Source organism: Dipodomys merriami, unplaced genomic scaffold, assembly GCF_024711535.1.
Source record: "Dipodomys merriami isolate MVZ:Mamm:240054 unplaced genomic scaffold, mDipMer1.0.p SCAF_5, whole genome shotgun sequence".
Taxonomy (NCBI): domain Eukaryota; kingdom Metazoa; phylum Chordata; class Mammalia; order Rodentia; family Heteromyidae; genus Dipodomys; species Dipodomys merriami.
Window position 1 is genome coordinate 41,488,692 of NW_027206068.1, and position 25,555 is coordinate 41,514,246.

Consider the following 25,555-nt stretch of genomic DNA (forward strand, 5'->3'; position numbering starts at 1 on the left):
GGAATTGGGTCCTGACCACACCTTGATTTCAGACTTGTAGCTTTCACAATTGTGATTAAATCAAATCTAATTTTTCTTTTTGGAGGATATGGATGTTCAGCAACTTGATTATGATGACAGTACCACAAGTGTATGCATATACCCAAACTAGATGTGTACATTAAGTGTATTTTATATAGTTGGTCGTGGGGCCTGAATTCTGGGCCTGAGTGCTGTCCCTCAGCTCTTCAGCTCAAGGCTAGCACTCTATCACTTGAGCCACAGTGCCACTTTAGGCTTTTTCTGGTTATGTGGTGCTGAGAAATTGAACCCAGGGCCTCATGCATTCAAGGCAAGGGCTCTGTCACTGAGCCACCTTCCCAGCCCCTGTATGTGATATTTTTAATATCAATTATACCCAGTAAAACAGATAATTTTTCCCATTACAAACATAACAATAGTTCATTTCCAACTAAAATATTGGATATACCAAAAAGAGAGAAAAATCATAGTATCCAAATAAACCTAATTTTTCCTATTGTATAGTTAAATTTGTTTTGATTTTTTTCTTTATTCCTTGAAATACATAAATTTAGCTGGGTGTTGGTGGCTCATGTCTATAATCCTAGCTACTCAGGAAGCTGAGATATGATGATCTCAGTTCAAAGGCATCCTAGGCAGGAAAGCTCACGAGAGTCTACCATAGGTGGAGCTGTGGCTCAAAATAGTATAGTGTTAGCTTTGAGCACAAAAAGTCAGGGATGGCACTGAAGCCTTGGGACCAGTACCAAATAAATAAATAAATAAATGTTTCAGAAAGCTTAGTAGTTCTGAAACCTATTGCTTTAAATAAACAATATACATTGTCTCATAGTCTATAGTCTATGTTTTTTGTTTTTCTGGTCATAGGGGCTGAACTCTGGGCCTGGGCACTGTCCCTCAGCTCTTCAGCTCAAGGCTAGCACTCTACCACTTGAGCCACAGTGCCACTTCCGGCTTTTTCTGCTTATGTGGTGCTGAGGAATTGAACCCAGGACCTCATGCATGCAAGTCCAGCACTCTGCCACTGAGCCACGTTCCCAAAGCAATCTATAGTTTATTATTTTCTTGAATATTTTAAAGGAATTGCCATTCAGCAAGGTAGTTTATAAATTAAACTATGCCTTTCTCTTTCAACAAGTATTATTTCATAGATTCTCCATTTTTCTATCCCATGACAACTTTGACCTCTGTACTCTTTAACTGATAACATTTCTTCTTATGTAATGGACAAAATGCCATCTGATGAGCTTTCTCATACTCTTCTCCACATCCTCAAATTTACTTTAAATCTTCTTTATATTTTTTTCTTGTCTCCAGTAGAGTAATGGTCCTCAGCTCACTTTCCTCACTGTTATCATGTGGGGACTTAAAGGACAAAGGGTGATCCAATGCAACAGCAAGACTCACAAGACACTATGTTGGAAATAAACTTTACAACTTGGGGGAAAGGGAGTCAGGAGGGGAGGGAAAGCTGAAGAAGGGAAGGGGAAACAATATTTGACAAGAATTGTACTCATTTCCTTACTTATGTAACTGTAACCCCTCTGTACATCACCTTTATAATAAAAACAAAAACAAAACCACAAAAGTCCCAGGACCTTTGCTGAACAAACACATATCTTTTGGGGAGAGGACCAAGTGTCAGTTTTAACAGTTCTCACAGCCATCCAAAGATGTTTAGAATAAAATGAACAAATGAACTCCTTCCTCTTCCTTTTCCTGTTTTCACCCTCTCTTTCTTCCTTTCCCATCATGAACAGTTCAATAATAAAACCATTCTATGGCAGAGAAACACTACATGGGAAGAGAAAGATGTCTGTGGTTGGGAGAATGGAAGTCAAGGTGGGCATGAAAGTCCAGGAAAGTGGCCCCACAGAGCAGTGATCTAATGTTGGACTCAAAGCAAGAGCAGAGTGAGGAGGATATACCTGCAAGGTCGGGCCTGGCATGGGGGCATCAGAGCCTGAGAAAGTTTGGAGGTGCCTGAATGGAGGACTGGTCTGGTGTAAAATATCAGAGCACAGCAGAAGGAAATGTCCCCTTGGGAGGGTACCCCAAATAAAGATAGATTGTCTTTGATGTTTACCTTTCAAAGTCATGGTCTTCTGGACATTATGAAAGACATTTTCTGGGTGTTAAACCGGGGGGGGGGGAGGGGAAAACAAAAACGAGGGCAAGGAAGAACATAACACTTCTTGTTTGTTGAAATAGATTTTTTTTTTTTTGTCAGTCATGGAGCTTGAACTCTGAGCCTGAGCACTGTCTTTGAGCTCTTCAGCTCAAGGCAAGCACTCTACCACTTGAGCCACAGCACCACTTCCGTTTCTTTGGTGGTTAATTGGAGATAAGAGTATCCTGGACTTTCTTGCCCGGGCTGGCTTTGAACTGCGATCCTCAGATCTCAGCCTCCTGAGTAGCTAGGATTACAGGTGTGAGCCACCGGCGCCTGACTGAAATAGATATTAAAGAATTAGAAGAGTAATGAGATATAGCTCACTCAAATTATTTATGAAACACTTTTGTCCTAGCAGGGCACCAGTGGCTCATGCCTGGAATCCTATCTACTCAGGAGGCTGAGATCTGAGGATTGGGGTTCAAAGCCAGTCTGGGGAAGAAAAGTCATCATGAGACTCTTTTTCTCTAGTTAACCACTCAAAAACTGGAAGTGGTGCTGTAGCTCAAAGTGGTAGAGCACTAGTCCTGAGCAAAAGAGTAGAAACGGTTCCAGGCCTTGAGTTCAAGCCATATGACCAATCAACACCCCCCCCCCCAACAATAAAACCCACAAAACGTTTGTTCTTGTATTTTACATTCTGTAAGATTGTGATTAGTGGATTATAGGTTTGAATTATACAAAAGTAAGAGAAAAACTGGAAACATACAGTAACAACACTCCTAGCTCCCAATGAAAGAAAGAACGAAATGTCTAAGGTTCATTTCCTCCTCTATTCTCATTAGTATAACATCAACAGTTTCCCTTCTTTTATTTATACTTCCACCTTCATGCTTTATTTCATTTTTATTTATTTTATTTTGTCAGTTTAGTTTTTGGTAAATATTCAAGCTGGCCTCAAATGCCTGATTCTTATGCCTCAGTTTCCTGAGTGCAGAGATTATAGGCATGAACTGTTTGGATCCATTTACTGCTTTAAATGACATCTTTTCTATTGGTATAAAATATGTGTGGAATAAATAAATAAATCTAAAAACCTGTTTAGATGTGTTTATTACATTGGATTGTGAGTATTCATCCATTTAGTATAGTTTCTGAGATTCTATTTCTGAGATTATGTGATCATGCTATGTATTACCCATCCTCCTGCTGATGAATGTTTGGGTAATATAATGCAATTCTGTACATACATTGCCTAGAAGGAACTATTGCTCTGCTGTAGAAAGAATATGAACATGGCCAGTAGATAATATGCAAAATAATGTTGAAGTGTTTCTCACACTTGCAGGACCAGTTTAAATTCCTACTAGTAATGGATTTGGAAGAATTCACCTTACTCTATATCCTTGGTAACTCTGACATCAGACTTTTAACCTTTGTCATTCAAGCAGGTATGAAATTTTCCTATGGTTTAAGTTTGCATTTTGCCCACCATTATGAGGTTGGGAAATCTTTGCATATGTTTAGGGCTTTTTATGCTTCCCTTGTATAGAATTCCTGTTCTTTTGTATGCTTTTACAAAATTAAATTGGTCATATTTTTCTTAGTTGTTTGATTATGTTTAATGTGCTCTACATCCTAATCTTTTGTACACTGAAGTTATTACAAATGTCTTCTAATTTTTAGTTTGTCCTTTTATTTTGTGTTGATAAGCAAAAATTCTTAACTTTAACAGTGATAAATTTATGAATCTTTTCCCTGTGGGGATTTTTTGTGTATCTCATTTAAACAATTTTTCAGGCTTGGTAATCATATTTTTTCACATTGTGTTATTTTCATTTGTCTTTACCTGGAGAATATGAGGTAGGAGTCCAATTCCATTCATTTTTATAGGATTAATAATTTTTTCCAGCACCATGTCTCTAAAATAGTCATGCAGTAAAAATATAAATATGCACTAAAGAATCACATTTCATGTATCAAGATAAGTGGGGGTCTCTTTCTGGGTGTCATAGTCTGTTTTAGTCTACTGACTATCAGTTTATGTACACAATATAGTTTTAATTTATGTTAGCAATGTAGTAACCCTTGATATCAAGTAAGGGAAATTTCTTTAGCTAATTTTAAAATATTAGCTTGGTTATATTTGTATATGTATATATTTAATATTTTCATTATATATAAGCAATTGTTCAAAGGAATTGTCATTCAACAAAGCAGTTTATGAGTAAGATGTATCCTGATCATCCCTTTCAACATTCTCATAGGAACCAGGTGGGTAAGTTGAATGGATAGGTGGCATTGGGAGATATGGGGAAGGACAAAGGGTAAGTAACATTAAACAAGATTCATTACACTCATAAACTGACATGTTGAATTGAAACTCTTTTATATAACTGTAATGACATACCATAATATATATACATAATAAAATCATTTTAAAATTAAGGTATATTAGTTGTACGCAGAAGTTCATTATGATGTATCCATACAGGTATGTGATATATCCTGATCAACCTCATCCCCGAGTCACTCTCTCATCCCACTATTTGCACTTCCATCATTCATATATAGACAAAGTAACTCAAATTAAAGAATTTCCTCATTGGAGATGCCTCATACAGAAATCATGTGATTCACAGTACTCACAGGACCATTTCTCAGGTCTGAGGGGAGGAAGGAATTGCAAAATAGTTAACCCATGAGTCTGGGAAGGTGGCTCAGTGGTAGAGTGATTGCCTTGCGTGCATGAGGCCCTGGGTTTGATTCCTCAGCACCACATAAGCAATAAAAAATCCAGAAATGGCACTGTGGCTCAAGTGGTAGGGCTCTAGCCTTGAGCTGAAGAGCTGAGGGACAGTGCCCAGGCCCAGAGTTCAAGCCCCATGACCGGCAAAAAAGCAAAACAAAAACAAACAACAACAAAAAACCCAGTTAACCCAATATAGAGGAACAGCTTGTGTTTTTTTCTTTTAGGGATTTGATAGGCAGTGAAAGAATCACAATGTGCAAAATTCCTTAAATAAAATTTACTGTCTTTAAAAAAGAATTTTCCTTTTCACAACTCAGTAAAATAAATAAAACAGAAGGTAGTAAGCAGAAGAAAATAATATTACCACATTCCACCAAAAGAAGGGGTGAAACATTTCTATAAATTATTAGACAGAATGATAATCACAAAGAGAGAGACAAAGTATTACAAGACTGATAGTTTCAAATTTTGAAACAAGGGACAAGATGGTTCCAAAAAGCTGTCCTGAAAAAATTTAAATATTTTTAATATCTTTTTTATTGTAAAAATACTGAACAGACTTATTATAGTTACATGAGTAAGGTAATGAGTACATTTCCTATGGAGCATTGTTACCTCCTCCTTTGTTTTTCCCTACCATCCCTTCTCCCCCCTCCACAATTCCCCCCCTCCTCAACTCCTCCCCCCCCAAAGTCGTTTTCAATATAGTGTCATGTACATCTCATTATTACAATGGGTCAACCTGTATCCTTATTTCAGCATTTTGTTATTTCCCTTACACTACCCAAATTAGAAAAATGTATGTACAAGATGCAGGGCACTGGGGCTGGGAAGGTGGCTCAGTGGCAGAGTGCTTGCCTTGCATGCCTGAGGCCCTGGGTTCGATTCCTCAGCACCAAATAAGCAAAAAGAAAAAACTCAGAAGTGGCGCTGTGGCTCAAGTGGTAGAGCGCTAGCCTTGAACTGAAGAGCTGAGAGACAGTGCCCAGGCCCAGAGTTCAGGCCCCACAACCGGACCCCCCCCCAAAAAAGATGCAGGGCACCAGCATCAAGTACAATGAAAATAGGGGTTATACCATGGGGGAAGAACATATAAGAGAAACAAAAAAAATCACATAATACATTTTAAATATGTTAAAAATAATAGCAAGAAAGAAATAAACAACTTGTGTCCCTATCTTGGGGTTCATTTCACTTACATCATCTTATATGGTCATATGTATATAGCTTTTGACCTTTTCTCCTTGTCCTAGACTTACATTAGTTATTGCAAATAAGGCAAACCATGGGACCTATGTTTCTTTGGGCCTGGCATACTTCAGTCAATATAATTTTTCCCAGCCTTTCCATTTCCTAACAAATGGGGCAATGCTATTCTTTCTGATGGAGGCATAGAATTCCATTGTATAAATATACCACAGAAAAAAAATTAAATATTCTTAACTTGTGGAAACATGAACAAATGTGTTGTAGGTAACCAAGTGAAGGCTGCATAAAAACCCTTTTTTGTCATCTTGGTGTTGCCACCCAAATCTCAACCAGAGAAAAGTAGTAGAGAGCTGGTAGAAGAATCACAGTTTCCTAATTTGCAATTCAACTTTAGCAATGAAGCCCTTTTGTATCCCTTTCAGGGAAAGAAATAGATGAGACCTAATAGGTAAGAACTTTGAGAACTGCATGGCAGGCTAAAGTAAGTAGGACCTGAAGAGCTTCTCAGGTTAGAATAAATAGGACCTGAAGAGTTTCTCAGGACACATACTTTTCATACTCATTCAATGCAGTCATCATAACTGAAAGATTAAGTGAAGGATGCCTCTGTTCCCTTTTCTATTGGTGAAGGGAATAGGGACAAGCATTGAAGAGGCAAGTGGAAACAAGGCACTTGAATGGTGACCTATGACCCTGAATAAGAAAAATGTATACTTGAGTGACCAAACTATGAATTATATTTCAGGATAGATTGGAGACTGTGCCTTTTCCTGGAACCAGTGTTTCTGTGGCTTTGCCTGGTTGAGAGAATGATGGCATGTATCCTGTCCGTACAACATAGTCCCTGATACAAGGCCAAACAAAATTCCATCACTTAGATCCCCATACCTTAAGTACCAAATAACTCAATGATTTATGTGTAATAACTAAATAGAACAAACTCAAAACATGACTAATATTGTGAAAAATAGTATTAAGTTCTGAAGGTATAATAAACACCCTCTAAGGCATATAAGAAAAATCTAATAATTTAAACTGCACAATAAGCTCTTAACTATCTTCTCTACAATATTGTATCTATAGCCAATGTTTTGTACACTTAAAAATTTCTTGAGGCCATATCTCATCTTAAGTGTTCTTACTGCAATAGAATAAAAAAGCAAGTTGCATAATCATGAAAGTCACTTGACAAAAAAAGCAAAAAGAATGCAGACTAACATTTAAATGACCTATAAAAATTGATTTTCTTGATGTGTACGAACAGACAAAGTCAGGAATTTTGGATGCTTGATTTAGCCACTTCATACTCTGCGCGGCAGATCACCACCCTATGGAAGGAAAGAGTCTGAGGAAGGCTGCATGATCCATGTGTCCTGGGCTCTTAGTCCTAGCTGGCAGCATATACTCTCATCTCAGTACTCTCATGGCCTCTCCAGCAGTATCCATCCTGTTTGTGTGGGAGCGAGAGGCTGGAGGAAATCATGTGATTTCCTGGACCTGTGGTCAGAGCTCTCAGCTTTGCCTGAGACCAACATGTGTAGCCAACTGGTAGTTTCCAGAGGCTAAGTACTTTGCATGCTATGGGCTCAGTGCTTGATCTCTGCTAAGATCCTCAGGCAGTATGGCTCATTCTTTGCCAGGGAATGTGGGACCACCAAACACTTATTCTTCTTTGCCTACTTTCCCTACTTCTTAATTTTCTCAGTGTGTCCACACCAGACCATATTCATGTGCATATATTGTGGGTATTTCTAACAGTATCTGTCCAGACACTGTAGTAGTGTATCCCAGGATTCCACGAGCCATGATTATTTCTTTTTTTTTTTTTTTTTTTTTTTTTTGTCGGTCGTGGGGCTTGAACTCTGGGCCTGGGCGCTGTCCCTCAGCTCTTCAGCTCAAGGCGAGCGTTCTACCACTTGCTACAGCGCCACTTCCGGTTTTCTGGTGGTTTATTGGAGATAGGAGTCTCACGGTCTTTCCTGCCCGGGCTGGCTTTGAACCGCGATCCTCAGATCTCAGCTTCCTGAGTAGCTAGGATTACAGGCGTGAGCCACCAGCGCCCAGCTCCATGATTATTTCTTAAGTCCTCAGAGTATTACAGTCTCATACAATAGGCCTTTTGTCAAGACAGCATCTTACTATAGCTCTCTGAAATAAGAGGAGTAACAAAATGTCATTTTTCTCTGAAGCTAGCTTGTTACTCAGAGCAGCCACTGTCAGAGCAAATTCCTGTACTGTGTTTCAGGCACCTGGAGAGTGTGGGATTCTCTTGAGGCTAGAATGGATAGTTTTACAACAATATCATCTGGCTTGTGTTTCTGTCTTTGGCTTTCCCTCCTAGGGAGGCCAGGATAGGAGTTGCAGACTGTTTTCTACTTTTCTGTTACCTTTCTGTTTCTCTTTTCTTTTCAGCTGTCCTATTACCTCTTTCTTGATTCTTTATTCTTCTTTCTCTCTCTCTCTTTCTCTCTCTCTCTCTCCTTTCTTTCTTCCTTCCTTCCTTCCTTCCTTCCTTCCTTCCTTCCTTCCTTCCTTCCTTTCTTCCTTCCTTCTTTTCTTCATAATATAATCTCTCTTTGGTTATTGTGATGTTTTTCATCCATGGAGTCAAACAGAGGATGTTTCTAATTTACCATGTTGCTATATCCTTGTATATTGACACTAGTATCTTTTAGAATCATTGTGATAACTGCCTGCTGAGGGCCAGAATCGTTAGTAGGAGATATGAACATAGAACTGGATTCAATAAGATGATCATATTCTAGAATGACAGTGTCTAACCGCAGTTATTATTGACTACATAGATGTGTGTGTGTGTGTGTGTGTGTGTGTGTGTGTGTGTGTGTGTGTTCTACTCTAAGGCTTGAACTCAGGGCCTGGGCACTGTGCCTGAACTATTGTCCTCAAGGCTAGCACTCTACCACTTGAGCCATAGCTCCACTTTTGGCTTTTCTTGATAGCTCATTGAAAATGAATGTTTCATAGTCTTTTCTACCCAGGTTGGTTTTGACCAAATCCTCAGATCTGAGCTTCTAGGGTAGCTAGGATTACAGGTGTGAGCCACCAACACCTGGCCATATAGATTATTTTATGTAGTGACAGGACTATATAGCAGAATGGAGTGGGTTTAGAGTTGAGTAACATGTGTGAAAACTATGATAGTGTATAAATAAAATTAAAAGATTGTGAAGTAAGTAACAGAATTGGTACTATAGTTTTCCAGAAGTAAGGAGATAGAAGATAAGAGTTGCATGAGGAATTCTTCTGTGTTGTATTTAAAATACTATTCACTTGGTATGTTTTAAAGCTGATGGGAAACATTGAATTGAGAGGAGAGATTGCATTGACAAAGCAGAAAAAAAGGGAAAGTGGCTAGTGTAAAGTTCTTGAGTAGACAGTAATTAGAAACCAAAACTGATGTAGAAAGATTAGTCCCTGGTATGGCAATTAGAGAGATGCAAGTCAGGAGGGACGCACAGGGAATGGAGGAGGGGCAATATGTTTTACTTTTTAAAGATGAAAGAATTTCACATGGTGACTTGTGTTTTCTTTGCCAAGCATTTATCTTGACTGGTGTATACACAAAATATAAGTTCTCTCATCATATTTTTAAATGCACTTATTAGGTACACAGCTCCTTAGTGTGTGTGTGTGTGTGTGTGTGTGTGTGTGTGTGTGTGTGTGTGTGTGTGTTGGTCCTGGGACTTAAACTCAGGGCCTGGGTGCTGTCTCTGAGTTTGTTTTGCTCAACGCTAGCACTCTATCACATGAGCCATAGCTCTTTGGTGGCTAATTGAAGATACAAGTCTCATGAACTTTCTTGCCCAGGCTGGCGTTGAACCATGATCCTCAGATCTCAGCCTTATGAGTAGTTAGGAGTACAAGTGTGAGTCACCAGTGCCTGGAACAGCTGTTTAATTTTGAGTTATGGATTCGGTTATATTTTTATGTGCTATGGAATTGTATGTCTATTTAGGTTTATAAAAGACATCTTTCATTAGAAAATATAATTGAAACTATTTTTCTTTCTTTTGACACATTTTAAAAGAGGATGAATCATCTCTTATCACACAGATGTCTTATCATTCACATATTAAATTGTGCTAAATTAGATTGTACTACACATTCCTCTACTTGTATCCTGATCTCTCATCATTTCCTGTACATGTGATTACCAAGTTAAAGAGTCTAACTTTTTGTCAGTACTAGAGTTTGAACTTAGGACCTTGTACTTGCTACTACGTAAATCATGTTGTCAGCCCTTTATAGCTTTAGTTAGTTTTTAGCTAGGATGTCTATTGCCTTTTTGTCCCAGTCTAGCCTTGGACTATTATCCTCCTACTGTGGTCTCTCACATAGCTGGGACTCTAGTGCTAGCACATCCAGCTTGTGCAATGGAGGTCTTGCTGACTTTCTGCCCAAGTTGGTTGGAACTGCAATCCTCCCTATCTCTGCTTTTAGACTAACTGTGGTTATACTCATGTGCCACCACACCTAGCAAGTCTAAACATTTAAAAATCTCCTAATGTATGAAGCCAGATTGTCCCCTTATAATTTATCCAGGTCATGTAGTTAAACCTGAAAGGTAAATTGAGTGATTATAGCGTTTAAATTTAAACCAGAGTACTTCATAACATCTAGAATTTGTTTTAAACCAACACTTTCTAATTTGAGACCATAGGTGGCAGTAAAGATTAAGGAATGTAACCACCTTTGGAATCCAAGATTGCAAGGGACTTTAAATGGACATTGTAGCCACTCTCTTTGAAAACCATTCCCTTTAAAACGATTTCTAGGAAAACAATCCTTTCTGTTCTTCACATGGCCCTTAAACATTGATTCTACATTTTAATCTCACACTTTTCACGTTAATCATTTATTGTCCTTGAGATTGTAACAACACATGTCTATTGAATTCCCTTCTAAGCCCCTTAGGAGTATATTTTCCCATGCCATTTGCCAAGTATTTCTTACAATGTCATTGTCTCACCCCCAAACCTTGCACCTTTCACTATTCTGCTTTTGTGAAAAAATCATACAGGTCATGATGACTCTCTAATTCTATGATCATAAAGTTCAGTGGTATAATTAACACTTGACATTACTTTAAGCAACTTAACTTGCTAAATTGTATGGTAACCTTTCAGTCAATAGTGTGAACATTATGTTAAGTAAGATACAAAAATTCCGAAGTGCTGTGTGCTGCTATGAATGTTGTTTTATTTTATTGTAAAGATGCTATACAGAGGGTTTAAAGTTACATGAGTAAGATAATGATAATAAGCATTATTACCCCCTCCTTTGTTTTTCTCTTACTATCCCTTCCCTTCCACACCTCCCCCCATCTCCCTCCCCTCCAAGTTGTAAAGTTTATTTCCAACATAGTGTTTTGTGAGTATCATTGTTGCAATGGGTCACTCTGTGTTCTTGTTTCTGCATTTTGTACATACAAAATACAAGGTTGGTATGAATGTTTTTAAAGTTTATTCCTGTCCATTGATTGTATTATAAAGTAGGAGTGGTTTTGGTGACTGTACCCAACATGTCTAGATTTCTGTAGTCTAATGATTGTAAATCGAACAGGATTGCAGCCTTGTTTTTCTCAAAAGATCAGCATAGCCTAGTCTCATATGTAAGGAGCATCCATTAAATACTTGCTTGAGTTTGCTTGAAATGGGTATCTGGGAGTTGGCTCCAGAAGTGATATTAGAAAATATTACTTTAAACTTTAGAAAGTTCAAAGAAATATATGTTCATTTACTTATAGGGTACAATGAGATAACTCAATACATGTATGTAATGCATAATAAACAAATTAGGGAAATTAGCATTTCCATCTTTTAGACCTTTATTTCTCTGCATTGGGAACCTTTGAATCCTTCCTTTGTAAACACATAATAAATGTTGTGAACTGTTGTCTGCCTGGTGTTCTGTATAGTGTACTGTATAGAACACTAGAACTTCTAATTGTACTTTGTTAAGTGTTATCCAGTGTTCCTTTGTCCTGCTCCTCCCTACTTTTTCCAGCCTTTAGTGACCAATATTATTCTCTATATTTCTGTAAAATCAACTTTTTTAGTTTCCAGATATGATGAAAAAACATGTAGCACTGTTTTTTCTTTCCTGTGCCTGGCTTATTTTACTTAACATCATGTCTTCTAGTTTCATCCATATTATTATAAATGACAAATTTTCATTCCTTTTCATTATTAATAGATTGCATTAGTTTTGCAGAGGAAAATTTCCTTGTTAAATTTCCAGACATGTTTATAATGTGTTCTAACTAATCTAATCTTACCACCCCCCTTTTTTTGTTGGTCATGGGGCTTGAACTCTGGGCCTGGGCACTGTCCCTCAGCTCTTCAGCTCAAGGCTAGTGCCCTACCACTTGAGCCATAGTGCCACTTCCAGCTTTCTGAGTGGTTTATTGGAGATAAGAGTCTCATGGACTTTCCTGCCCGGGCTGGCTTTGAACTGTGATCCTCAGATCTCAGCTCCTGAGTAACTATGATTAGGTGTGAGCTACTGGTACCCAGCTAATCTTACCTTTATCACTTTCCCTTCTCTCTTTATTCCTTCCCCCAAACAATTTCAACAGATTTCCTTGTGCAATTTTTTTTCCCAGTGGCAAACAATCTACTTCAACATATTCATCTTTTCAAATGCATTTAAAAATTATTTACCTTCTATTGCTTTACCCCTGTTTCCCTAGCACTACAATAAGGTGGAGGTTGTCTAGTCCACTCTCTTTATGTTCTGAGAGGGAAACCAAGACTCTAAATGACCTAGTCTCAGTTGCCCCATCTGTAAGATGTCTGGTGACCAGCGATCTGTGAGTCACAAACTATAAGTTACTTTCTAAGCAACGAAGACATTTTATAGATACAATTACACTCATGGCTGTCTACTTGTTGAAGAACAAAGCATTTTGATAGGGTCTCAGTGAACTGCAAGGAAAAACAGCTCCCAAAGTTATTAAGTGACCCTGAGAGTCAAATCCAAGGGAACTTGGTTATTGGATACACAGTAATTTATTTGCTTCCTGTACATGGTGCCTTTATTAAACATACAGAGGGCAGGCAATTCAATTGAATGCAATCCAGAAAACACTTACTGTTTGTGTTCTAAAATATGTCTGTTAAGATCTGGCTTTCTTTTGGGGTCTCTGAAATTTCACTTCCTGTGACAATTTTTATGGAGAATTTACAGAACTGTTTTGAAGCTTCAGAGCGTGTCGATCATAAATCTAAGGTAGACTTCTGGGAATTTTCACAGTTTATGCTCTTGTGATGGCAAGCCAATGAGCTGTCATCTTTCCTGCAAGCATATTCAAATGAGAACGTTCTTAGAGATAAACAAATCGATAAGTAACCATCGGATGCAGGCCTAATAGTGTTTGAAACTATAAAGTTCATAGGAGGCTGACAGAAGATACAGTGCCAGCTGATCCTCTCTAGGATGCCATAATCAAAGAACTCACGCACCCTACACTTGGAGCCAGAGTCATAGATCAAAGATCAATTAGTTCTACCATTCATTGATTTGGAGTCTTTAGCAAAATCATTGAGCTGATAGTGTCTTGGTTTCTCCTGTGTAGGTGTACTTATTGTCACCCAGGTTCTTTGTGATCTCTGTGAAGATCAAACAATGTCATGTATGGAAAGTGCTTATGACTTTGAAGGTTAATAATCACATAATAATCACAACAATAATAATCACATGATAATTGCAATAAACAATGTAGTTATGGGGTGACAAAGAAGGAGACTCAGAGTTAAGTCATCTACAAAAGAAGAAGCCTTTCTTTTCTTACTGTTTCATGAAACTAAGACATTTATGTATATTCAAACATGAATTTTAGTGGAATAAGGAAGAATGATAGGTGAATACAATGTTTACATAGAGCAGTGTAGAAGCAGAAAATAAAAATGAATAAATGAAATGAATGGAATATAGTAAAATTTTGAGCCCTTGCCAATTCCTTATCATTCAATTTTTATTTTTGGAATATAACTTTAGAAGGCATTCCAGTAGAAATGAAGGACAGTATGGATCTTGTATATGTTCCTTCCACTGAAATTGTCTTACATGGAAGTACAAGTTGCTAAAAAACAGTAAAAACTATATAAGTATTTTAATTTTTCACTTAATTTTCTCTATCCACAGGATATGCTCTTTGAAAATAATAAGTACTGAGAGTATGATTCTATTCCAGGTGAGAGCAGCAATATGAAATTAAAAACTAGCAGTACTTACGATCATGTGTAGATGAAGAAAGGAACTTTAGGCTGGTTTTTAAAGATTAATTTGTTAATTAGGTGAACATCTGGGTTTTGGTTCATCACTTCCCTTGGAAAACCTTGATTAATTTATGAGATTTGCATCCTCATTTATGAAAAAAGCAGTGAGTCATCCCATGTTATGCACCAATGATGGCAAAAGTTAATTGGATTCTAGATCTTTTCACGTTTCTCCCTCCAGCGATTCCTTGTTGCTTTGAGCAGAACCATGAGCTAAGGGAGTCTGTGCTCTGTGCTCTGTGTGTGTGTGTGTGGTGTGTGTGTGTGTGTGTGTGTGTGTGTGTGTGTGTGTGTGTGTGTGTTGTGTGTATGACAGAGACAGAAATGAGAGGAAAGTCAAGTCACTGGAAAGTGAGTTTGACAAAAATAGGAATATAGATTTCTATTTCCTTTGATTTGTAATGAAAAACTGTGGAAGAATGAACAAAAATAACTAAATGAAGGATTAATAAACATGTAAGTGTACAATTTTTACAGGATTTTGATTTGGGAATCATATGAATATATTGTTACCTCTTCTAGAAAGGGCTGTTGGAGATTTTCTGTGGGTGAAAGCATTGAGGGTTGAGTTTAGGAAAAGGAAGTCAGACACACAGCCATAGTTTATCGTAATTAATGTCTACCTCCAAATGAGAAACGCATCAGCCAAGAGTAAGCCCCAGGGGAAGAGGGGACAGAAGAAGGAGCTCAGAGGGCAGAGGTGGATACACTGAAGTGGATGAGTGACCATGGACACTGATTTGTTCTCTCTTGGCCCTGCAATAGGATTGCAAACTTTCTTTAGGTTCAGCATTTACAGATTGCATTCATTTTAGACCACACTTCTCAAACACACACTCAAATATGCCTTGTGATCTTGGTGGTATAAATCAATGCCTCAGGTGAAGAAGAATTCATAATACTGGTTTTTTAACTTCATTTCTCATTATTCTTTGTTTTGTTTTTATTAATGACATTGCCTTTTGTATATCTGGATCTTTTTGTGTATTTAATGTTATCTTTTATGCATATTAAATGCATTGGTATTGTAAGTTAGTAAACTCTTTCTGGAACTAGAAAAATTATGAGTAAGTAAAGGTAAAAGAGGGAAGTAAGCTATATGGCTAACTTTCCCCATAGCTAACACATATAAATATAAATAATACAAATATATAACTAATATATATATATATATATATATATAATCTAGGAAAATGCTAATAGGTTTTGTGGGAAGTGAATTACAAATGATTTTAATTGTCTTAGGGTAAGTATTTTGCATTCTCAAATACATGGATGGTTTATGAGGAGAATAAATTCCTTTTGTGATCGGATAAAGTAGCTTTTGATTATACTAAAGGTGGAAGAAAATATTTGTGATAACACTGACTTCTTCAACAGAAAATCATATAAATGTGGTAGATAGAAGACAAGAAAAGAACTGTGAGACTGTATTTTCTTTTCATTATATAGAGGGATTGTGTAAATAAAGTGATAGGCTTAAATATTTTTTAAAAGAATAGATAGATAGCCAGGTGCTGGTGGCTCACCCCTGTAATCCTAGCTACTTGGGAGGCTGGGATCTGAGGATCATGGTTCAAAGCCGGCCAGGCAGGAAAGTTCGTGAGACTCTTATCTCCAATAAAACCACTAGAAAAACCAGAAGTGGTGCTGTGGCTTAAGTTGTAGAGTGCTCACCTTGAGCTGAAGAGCTCAGGGACAGTGCCCAGGCCCAGAGTTCAAGCCAAAACAAAAAAGATAGATAGATAGATAGATAGATAGATAGATAGATAGATAGATAGATAGATAGGCCAGTCCTGGGGCTTGAACAGGGTCTGAATGCTGTACCTGAGCTTTTTTGCTCAAGACCAAATCTCTACCACTTGAATTACAGCTCCACTTTTGTCTTTTTGGTGGTTAATTGGAGGTAAGAATCTCATGGCCTTTTCTGCCCAGGCTGGCTTTGAACTGCAACTCTCATATTTCAGACTCCTGAGAAGATAGGATTATAGGTGTGAACCACTGGCACCTGGCAGAAATTATATCTATATCCATATCTATAACTCTCTCTATGTATATTCTTTTCTTAAAATAATAAGCTTTATGGGGGAATAAAACTTTTTATCTCTTTGTTATAACCTATACTTGAATACAAATTGGGAAAAAAGGTCAAAATAGATTCAATTCTGAAAATTGAATTTTATTTTTTTGGTACTAGTGTTTGACCTTAAAGTTTTGTGTTAGCTGGATAGGTGCTCTACTGTTTGAGACATGACTCAAACCCTTTTAGTTTTGGTTATTTTTGAGATAAGATCTCAAAATATAAGATCTCAAACTGTAAGATCTTAAAAAATTTGAAATAAGATCCCTCAGGTTAGCCTGAACTTTAATCCTTATATTTACAATTCCTGTGGTATCTAGGATAATAGGACCATGCCACCATCTCCAGCTTTTTCTGTTAAGATGAAGACCTTGAAATTCACCCCCCCCCCCCGCCTCTTGAGCTGACCTGGAAACTCCAGCCTTGAATCTCCTGATCTAAGCCCCATGTGTGATGAAAGCCATGTTCTACCATACATAGCTATTGGTTGACATGGGGTCTTGCTAACTTTTTGCCCTGGCTGGCTTTGAACCATAATACTCCTCATCTCCATCCTCTGATTAGCTAGGATTATAGGTTTGAGCCATTGGTGCCTACCTTTACAATCTGATTTTTATGTAAAGTTTTTTCTCTATAAGATGAAGAATCAAGATCACAAAAAGCAAAGACAGAATAATTTATTTGAATACATTTTTCTTTGAACAAAAATAAAAACAATGTTAGACATTTTCTTAAACATTTCACAAGTCTTTTCAAAACCACCCTTGACAATCAAGTTGATTGACGATGAGAGAGAAGGCACAGTGTTCTTGCTGGGAAAACCATCCTTGTTATTTTGTGGCACAAATAACAAGAAATGAATTTGGGAATTAAAAAAAAAACTACAGCTATCTTAACAGTAATGAGAACTTAATTGTTTTAGAAAACTACTGAAAAAAGCTTTACATATGTGGTTTCCATGTTTACAAGTGAACTAGAACAGCATCAACACTGATGGAAGGGGAACTATGCATTAGAATGCATTAGAATGTATATGCCTATTAGAATGGGCTTTTTAGAGAAATACAATATAGAAAGAGCCTTAATTCCTTCTTCCCAGGCATCATGACAAATAATGTGCACTGAAGACTACTTCCCTACCACTGTCCTTTGTAGCATAACCACATCCTGTGTGTGTGTGTGTGTGTGTGTGTGTGTGTGTGTGTGTGTGTGTGTGTGTGTGGTGTGGTGTGCATGGTTTATAAATGCTTCTGTTCTGCATTTAAAAGAAGTAATGAGTAAGGGGTATTGGGCTTGGTTTTTTCACTGATCACAGGTATTTTTCCTCAAAATATTCCTTCATTGTCTCACTTCAATGTACTCTTTGTCAAGAAAATTCACCTGATGAAGATAAATAGAAGATACTTGATCTATTTCAAAGATTTTCCAGTTCCATAGGTAAATAGCTGCAAATAATGTCAGTGCTTTGAGATGACTCAAGAGAATTATATTTATTAGGAGTGGAAGTATAAACAATCATTACATTTTGTAGATAATCATCTTTTGAAACTCAAAGCTTGCTTACTTCGATGTCCTTTTTTCAAGATTCTAATAATTGACTTTGGGTTGAAAACAAAGGTTCAAGAATTTTTAATGGTGTCAACAACATCTCAAAAATACAAATAAAATATAAGTAAATAATTGGGCTGAAAACTAGAGTATGAACATTGATCACCATTCCAATTGAACACCATTCCAATTAGTTAACAGGCACACATACTCAGGAAAATAGTCTCAGAGTCAAATAATAAATTGCTTAACCATTTTTCCTATCGCAGAAGTGATTGTCAAATAGAAGAAGCAGTAAGTTACATAGCTAAATTTCCCCATCACTAACCTATGCTCTTATGAATGGGGGAGAAGGGATACCTGTGATACTGCATTATTGATAAAATTGATTTCCTAGTTTAACTGGTCTCAGAGAACAATCAGAAAAAGGTCCCTTGTATAGGGAATATTTATTTATTTGTTTGTTTGTTTATTCAGGCAGCAAAAGAAGCTTATTTACGGAACTGCCGCCCCTGCTGTGCATGGTGGAGAGGCATGGCTGAAATAGATCCAGATGTGAACTCAGGGTCTGGGAACCGCCTATGGTCAGATGGGAGGCATGTGACCAGAAGTGGCCCAGGATGTGACTTAGCAGGAGGGGCAGGTGACTGCTTCCAGGTCTGCCAGTTACCTAGGTAACAGATACGGGGCAGAAACTTAGCCAAGAGGTAGGGAAGTGTCCCTGTGCAGACCTTACATTCCAGCCTTTTAATAATTATGAAAAAGGGTGAAGATTCTCTCTGGCTACTTCCTGCTGGCAAGGGGTGTGGACAGTAGGGGTAAAAGGCCGAGATGTGGTCCCCTCTGAGAGAAGGCAGCAAGCAGCAGCTGTCACTTGGTGGGTGTGAGTCCTTAGATGAAGTCTGGAGGAAGTCTCATGAGGCAGAGAGGCAGAGTACAGAAGTGGTGTGGACATGGATGTGAAGGCCAGCAATGGTATTGGTGAAAAGTCTCCCGTGGTGTCTCAAGGCAGTTCGGTTCACAGAAAAGGGGGGTTAGGAAATTCTCACATTTCCAACTCAAAAACCCCATCCGAGTCACGGCACCATAGGTAAGGTATATTAAATAGGTAGGTTTCATAAGGTAGCTGATGAAGAGAACACCATTCGCTATTCAAGCAGGAGACATTTATTTACCGAACTGCTGCCTCCACCCTGCATAGTGGAGAGGCATGGCTGAAAAATGAAGAGTAGGGGGGGGGTATTTATTGTATAAAGGAATTTTTACTTTTATGAAGGATCATTAACCTTAAAAATAAGCAAATAGGAGTCTACAAGTTTATGAAATCCTTAAGAGATGGAGTCTTGTTTAATTTCTCTTCTAGGCACATAATACGAAATGTTTGTGGATCAATTGTAAATAAAATAGTTTCTGAAAGAAGGAATAGATTCTACTTAATTGTTTTACATTTTCAAGTGGGTAATATAAGTCTGTGTTCAAATAATATTTAAAATGCTGGCTCTTTACTTATATAAGTTGGAAGATTGATGGTGAGAAAAAAATAAAGTAAGACTTAGAAGACAAGGGAGGAAAGTGAGAGGCGTGGGTGGCCACTCAGGTGGGGGGTGGGAACATGAATTGATATCGTGGAGGGGTGATGGCCTTTCTAAGGAGCATCTCAATAGTATGATGATGATGATGATGATGATGATGATGATGATGATGATGATGATGATGATGGTGATTTTAAAAAGAGGTAATTTATGTGCTTGAAAAAGCATCTTTGCTTTGCTGTCAGCATTCAAATTTTATTTTTCAAATAAATTAATTATTCTCAAGAAAGTCAAAGCTTTTTCATGGGTTTGAAAGGCATCTAATTTCAGAAGATGATCTTTTTTTCTTTTCTTGAGAATCAGCTTTTTCCACATGCAAAATTGTTGCTACCATAGTTACAATGCTAACAGTATTTATTTCATTCTTTGGAGCTTTAAAAGATAAGTCTGAGGTTTTCATTTGGTTTGTTTGGATTCTGATGGGGGAGGAGATGTTTAGGATAAAGGATGTATATATGTATATATATATATATACACACACACATATAAATGCATATACAAACACACGCATAAACGTGTGTGTGAACACATATAAAACATTTATAAGCTAGCCGCCAGTGGCTCACACCTATAATCCTAGCTACTCAGGAGGCTGAGATCTGAGGACTGTGGTTTAAAGCCAGTCAGGGAAGGAAAGTCTGTGAGACTCTTATCTCCAATCAACCAATAAAAGCCAGTAGTGCTGCTGTGGCTCAAATGGTAGAGCACTATCCTTGAGCACAAAAAAATCCAGGGACAGCGCCCAGGCCCTGGGTTCAAGGCTGAGGACTGGAAAAAAATGTATATACATTATTACACAAACACACACATTAAATACATATATATATATTAGATGTGTATATATATACCTAAACACATATGATATATAAACATTTATATATGTATAAATCTATGTTTAGATACCACAAACATAAAACACAAATATATGCATATATATGTGTATATATACATATATATGTATATATATATGTATACACACACACACACACACACACACACACACACACACACACACATGTCTCAACCCTTAGTAGTAAGTGTGCTCATTAATCTTATTCCATCCTTACACAATGTATTCATGGATCAAAATAGACTTTGTACTGTATAAGTATGTGTAATTACTATGTGTTATCAAAAATAGAAAGAAAGGGAAGAACACAAGAAAAACATCCTATCATTCCACCCCAGAAAGAGAGTGAGGGATCATTTTAGAGTTTTAATTTTTAAATGATCATGGAAAAATATCTAATTCTATAGTATTCTGTTAGGTTCATGACATGTTGCTTTAAACCAAGGTTCTTTTCTTTTCAAACCAGAAACTCCTAGATTCATCAGTGGCTGTTCCTAATTTACTTGACTGCAGTTAAGTTTTCTTACATGGGATCCTCAAGGTGTCTTGCCACTTATTTAGCCTTAGTCCCCCAGGATTGAGTTTCTGCTTCATCACATTTGCATTCATTCACCCTTTACCTGCTGTTTCTGGTATTTACACAGAGATGTGCATGAATTACTTTGCTAGAACTGTTTTTTTTTTTTTTTTTTTTTTTGCCAGAGGGGAAGTTCCAGTGTGTGGTTATTGATGTTCTTTTCAGAGTCAATAAGTGACAAATAAAGAAAGAATGGAAGATGATTTGTGGCGGTTATGCCTTGCAGGCAACTATAGTCTACAAAACAACAGACGTTCATTTCATTAGTTCAAAAGATGGTGGGCTTAGTTTCTCTATGGCAAACATGGACAGGCTTGCTAGTGATAGCCTTGAGCTTAACTGAATAACTGGTTTGCTGGCTTTGGCCTCCATCCAGGCTCTGTCCTCTCTGAGACTAATTCTTAGTGTGGTTCAATTCACTCGGAAACCAACAACTTTGAATTGTCCTGTGTTAGGCCTTTTACTCTGTGCTGGGAGCCTTTTGTTTGCCCTTCCTCCCCCTCATTTCTGAGTCCTATTTTTGGTAACACATCATCATGAGCACCAGAAAATCATGAAAGTAACCTAAAGTTTGAGAACTGGCTTGGGGGTGGGGGGAGAGTGATATTATAAGAGGGAGAAATACATTCAACAGACAATTGATTCTAGAATTCTGTGTGTCTGCTTGCTCAAGTGTATGGGCTCAGAAGATATTTGTGTGTTTGCCTGTTTCATTTATTTCAACATTATTCTGAGACAAGAAAGTGAATTATGCCTTTTCAAATGTATGCAAGATATAATTTCTCATTTCACTATCTTTTTATTGAGGCTTTCAAGACATTTTTATGAGGCAAGCAGAGGCTAAGTGTTGAGTTTCTCCATAATACCACCAAGTGCAGACTCATACTTACTCTGGATCGTCTGGCTGTTGGACAGGGATGTGCTGAATCACTTCATAAATCGTACCATGCAAATCTTGCCTTGATGTAGCATTGGAGGTTGGAATGGACCTACTTGGCATCTAGAAAATGTGACACATTAAAGAAAGTTAGCCCAAGATTAATTAGCCATGTTTCCATTATGCTGCACAGCAAAAAATAACTGGCAGTAGTGTTGGCTAGGGAAATAGAATGGTTTCTCATCCTTGGGGTGCTGTTTCTCCTTGCTGCAGGATCTTGCATTTGTCCTTTGGCACTTTGTACAGCAGCACAAGGAGGACAGAGCTGTCACTTTTTTTCAACATTTTAGAAGAAAACATAATGTAAAGAAAACATAATCGGAAGAAAAATAGAAAAAAAAAGGACAGTTTAGGACAGTAGCGTATCTACATTCTTCTTTTATTTTACGTCTTTTTTTCCTGTGTGTGAGTGTGTGTGTCTGTGTATGTGTCTGTGTGTCTGTGTGTATGTACATGTGTGTGTATGCACACCAATGCTGGAGCTTGAACTCAGGGTCATTTGATATTACTTTCCAAGTAAATGTTTAAGAGTAGCTTAAAAAAAGAAGAGGAATGTAGATCCCGCTATTCTAATCACATTGTAAGTGCAGCGCCGACAAAGGGAAATATTTTGGTTTGAATGTGATAATAGGCTCTAAAAACTAAAGGCTCAGATGAATGTAGGAAGAATAGCAGTGTGTTTTTCTCATAAAAAATGATCATATATTTGATTGAAACTGACATCCATGTTTTGTTCTCATTACTTACAGTTCATATTTTCCTTCTTTATAAACATTGCCTTCTAATTATTTAAAGGCAGAGTTTCCTCCCCATCCACTACCTATTTTCATCATACTTCTACCTACTTACAGTTTTTCATTTTTGTACAACCCCACCAGGAAGTCTCTTTGCCCTGTGTAAGCCTAAGGAATTCTCTCTCTCATCTCAATTTGACCTGTGCATTATAGTGCCATGTCTTGTCTTTGTTCTTTTTTGATAAAGTCTGCTTCCATTCTGCTTACTAAAGTTCTCTAGGGCAGCACTAGGACATGTGATTTGTAGAATCATTCTGTGTAGAGATTTTGATGCATTTGAGATCAACTCTTCATTTACTTTGGCCTAAAGATGGACTTGGGCATTGGTAAAACCAATTAACCAGCTTACTTAACCCAATATTAAAACTATTACACAAAAACTTTGTTCACTTTATGCAATGTCTTTCTTTCTTTCCAACTTCTGAAAAAGAGGCACTAACAATACACACACACACACACACAACACACACACACACACACACACACACACACACACACACGAACAGAGAGAGAGAAGAACAAGAGAGAAAGGAAGAGATATTACATTTATAAATGTACTTGGAAAAGTTAAGCAATTAATTGATTTTTAAAAATCTAAAGAAATGATTAAGTTAGTTTATTTATTTTCTTAGTGTCAACTTTGAGGTCTTGATTTTATTAATACTTTTCTTCTTTGGGCTATTTCCCATATAAATGTCCCTCTGGCTTCTCACTCAGATCTACCTCCTGTGTCTTTGTCCTCTGCTTGTTGGTTTTGATTTCTCACTTCTTCCCCAAAGCACCTGGCATGGCCAATTAAGAATCTCTGCAGATCCTTCAGGAGTTTTCAGCTTTGAAAACAGGCATGGTTCCAAGTCAAGTCACTCAGTTAATGACTGAAATAAGTGGGGCTTCTGAGATGCAATTGAATGTCCCATATCTCTGTTTATGTTCTCGAGGACTATAGCAAGTTGAGTCAATAAACGTTGTCCCCTCCAATTAGTCCTTTACAAATAGCCTTCTGATTCATCCTAAGGCTAAATTTAAAGTTTCTTATTACATGAATCTCAATCCTATCCATTAAATTCCTAAGAATTTATTCCACTTAATTCCTAGGAATTAAAAAGTGGGCATTATATCAAATGAACTCTTTGCTTCAAAAAATTTAATTATAAGCCCTCTTAGTTCTTCATTTTCCTGGCCTCCCATTTGAAAATACACCTTCAAAGGGTGCTTTCTTTGACTATGAGAATCCGTTTTAAATAAGTGACCCACCAAATATTTATTTTGCCTTTTTGGTTGTGGAAATGAAGTGTGAACCAATCTGCCTGAGATTGAATAAAAGGCGTTGCAAAGCCTTTCTAGAAGAGTTCTTTCCTTCATAGGTGATGGTGTGGATGCTGGTGCTACTGACTTTCCCTTAGGGAGGATGAAATCCAATCAAGTCCTCTCCATTACTCACAGGGCATCTCTAAAACATAGTCTGTGGCTAGGAAATGTACTGGATGAACCTTACGCAGTGATAGAATGCTCTGAACAAATGAACTAGCCATTTCCTAACAGCAAATAGTCCTTTTAAAAAATGAAAGTGAGAATGCCCAGAAGCAAGTAATCCATTTATGGCCCCTTCCATTAAGTGGACTATCAGAGGGGAATAAAGAAGCAACAGCAAACTCAGTCCTATAAAAACTGTAAGAGTGTTCATGAGATGATTAGCTCACAGATATTTTCTGCATATCTATTCAACAATACTTATCATTTTAAAAGATAATTTTGGGGGGGCTGGGAAGGTGGCTCAGTGGTAGAGTGCTTGCCTCACATGCATGAAGCCCTGAATTCGATTCCTCAGCACCACATAAACAGAAAAAGCTGGAAGTGGTACTCTGGGTCGAATGGTAGAGCACTAACCTTGAGCCAAAGAGCTGGGGGACAGCACCCAGGCCCAGAGTTCAAGCCTGGTGCTGAAAAAGTGGCTTCAACTTATAAAGACCCTTTACTCCCTTTAATTAAGGCACCTGTAGATAATAATAAGACATATACTTGTATACTTCAGGTTTATATTATATTATAATTTCCTTATGAAGATCATGAAGTACCTTTAAAGATGCAAAAATTATCTTTGAAATGTGCTCAGAAGTTATGAAGGAGCATGAAGAGAAATTGAGCAAAGAGTTCAGTAAAGTTATGATCATCTAAGTAAAGTGGAATAATTCAAACCAGGAATTCCTGATCCTCTGTTTATTCAGTTCTCTTGCCCTTGAACTGAATTAATTCCCTCTTCTCTGAGCTTGCCAGGTAAAGAATGTTCATTAATTAGCATAACTTCCTTATTTGTGTTAGCTTTTCTTATAAAGGCTGAGAAAAATGCTTTCCTCTTCCTTACTGAATCAATCAGCACTACTTAAATCTGTAGGGGTAATGCAGCCGCTGGACCACACTGCCCAAGTGCTTAAATGAAGCCTGCTGAAACCTCTGGTAAAACAGAATTCTACTTGTTGGTTAATCAGCCAGTAGAAAAACCAACCCTAGGAACACCAGAAGCATCTGGAAAAGCAACAAATTCGTATATTCCAAAGTCATCCAGAGCATCTTCATGGCCTGAAATGGAAAAACAATACTACTTAGAAATCCAATGTTTTCTTTCATTTACTGTTGCATTTGCAAAAACCTTTGTAAGACTTACCATTATTTTTTTGCTTTAAATACTATGTTTACAAAACTAACAACATTCCCTAATCCCTCATTGCCAATATGAGTGCTGAAAATCAATCCTTCTCAAACTGAGAACTGAATTGGAATAATT

The 25,555-nt window shown here is 37.5% G+C and overlaps 1 protein-coding gene across 3 annotated transcripts in view; it reads right to left on the bottom strand.

Annotated features, from left to right (window-relative positions):
* Nucleotides 1-13,140: 13,140 nt before the first annotated feature.
* Nucleotides 13,141-25,555, bottom strand: part of Hepacam2 (HEPACAM family member 2) — a 40,202-nt gene continuing 27,787 nt past the window's right edge. The window contains exons 8-10 of one of the 3 annotated variants that reach the window (XM_069996501.1): nucleotides 25,277-25,350; nucleotides 21,933-22,042; nucleotides 13,141-13,412 (exon numbers count right to left, since the gene is read on the bottom strand). In XM_069996501.1, the coding sequence (XP_069852602.1) occupies nucleotides 13,334-13,412; nucleotides 21,933-22,042; nucleotides 25,277-25,350 (263 nt within the window). In that variant the 3' untranslated portion in view covers nucleotides 13,141-13,333. Of the gene's footprint in view, nucleotides 13,413-17,137; nucleotides 20,384-21,928; nucleotides 22,043-25,276; nucleotides 25,351-25,555 lie in introns of those variants that run through there. The other 2 variants (XM_069996503.1, XM_069996504.1) reach the window with 2 other exon arrangements.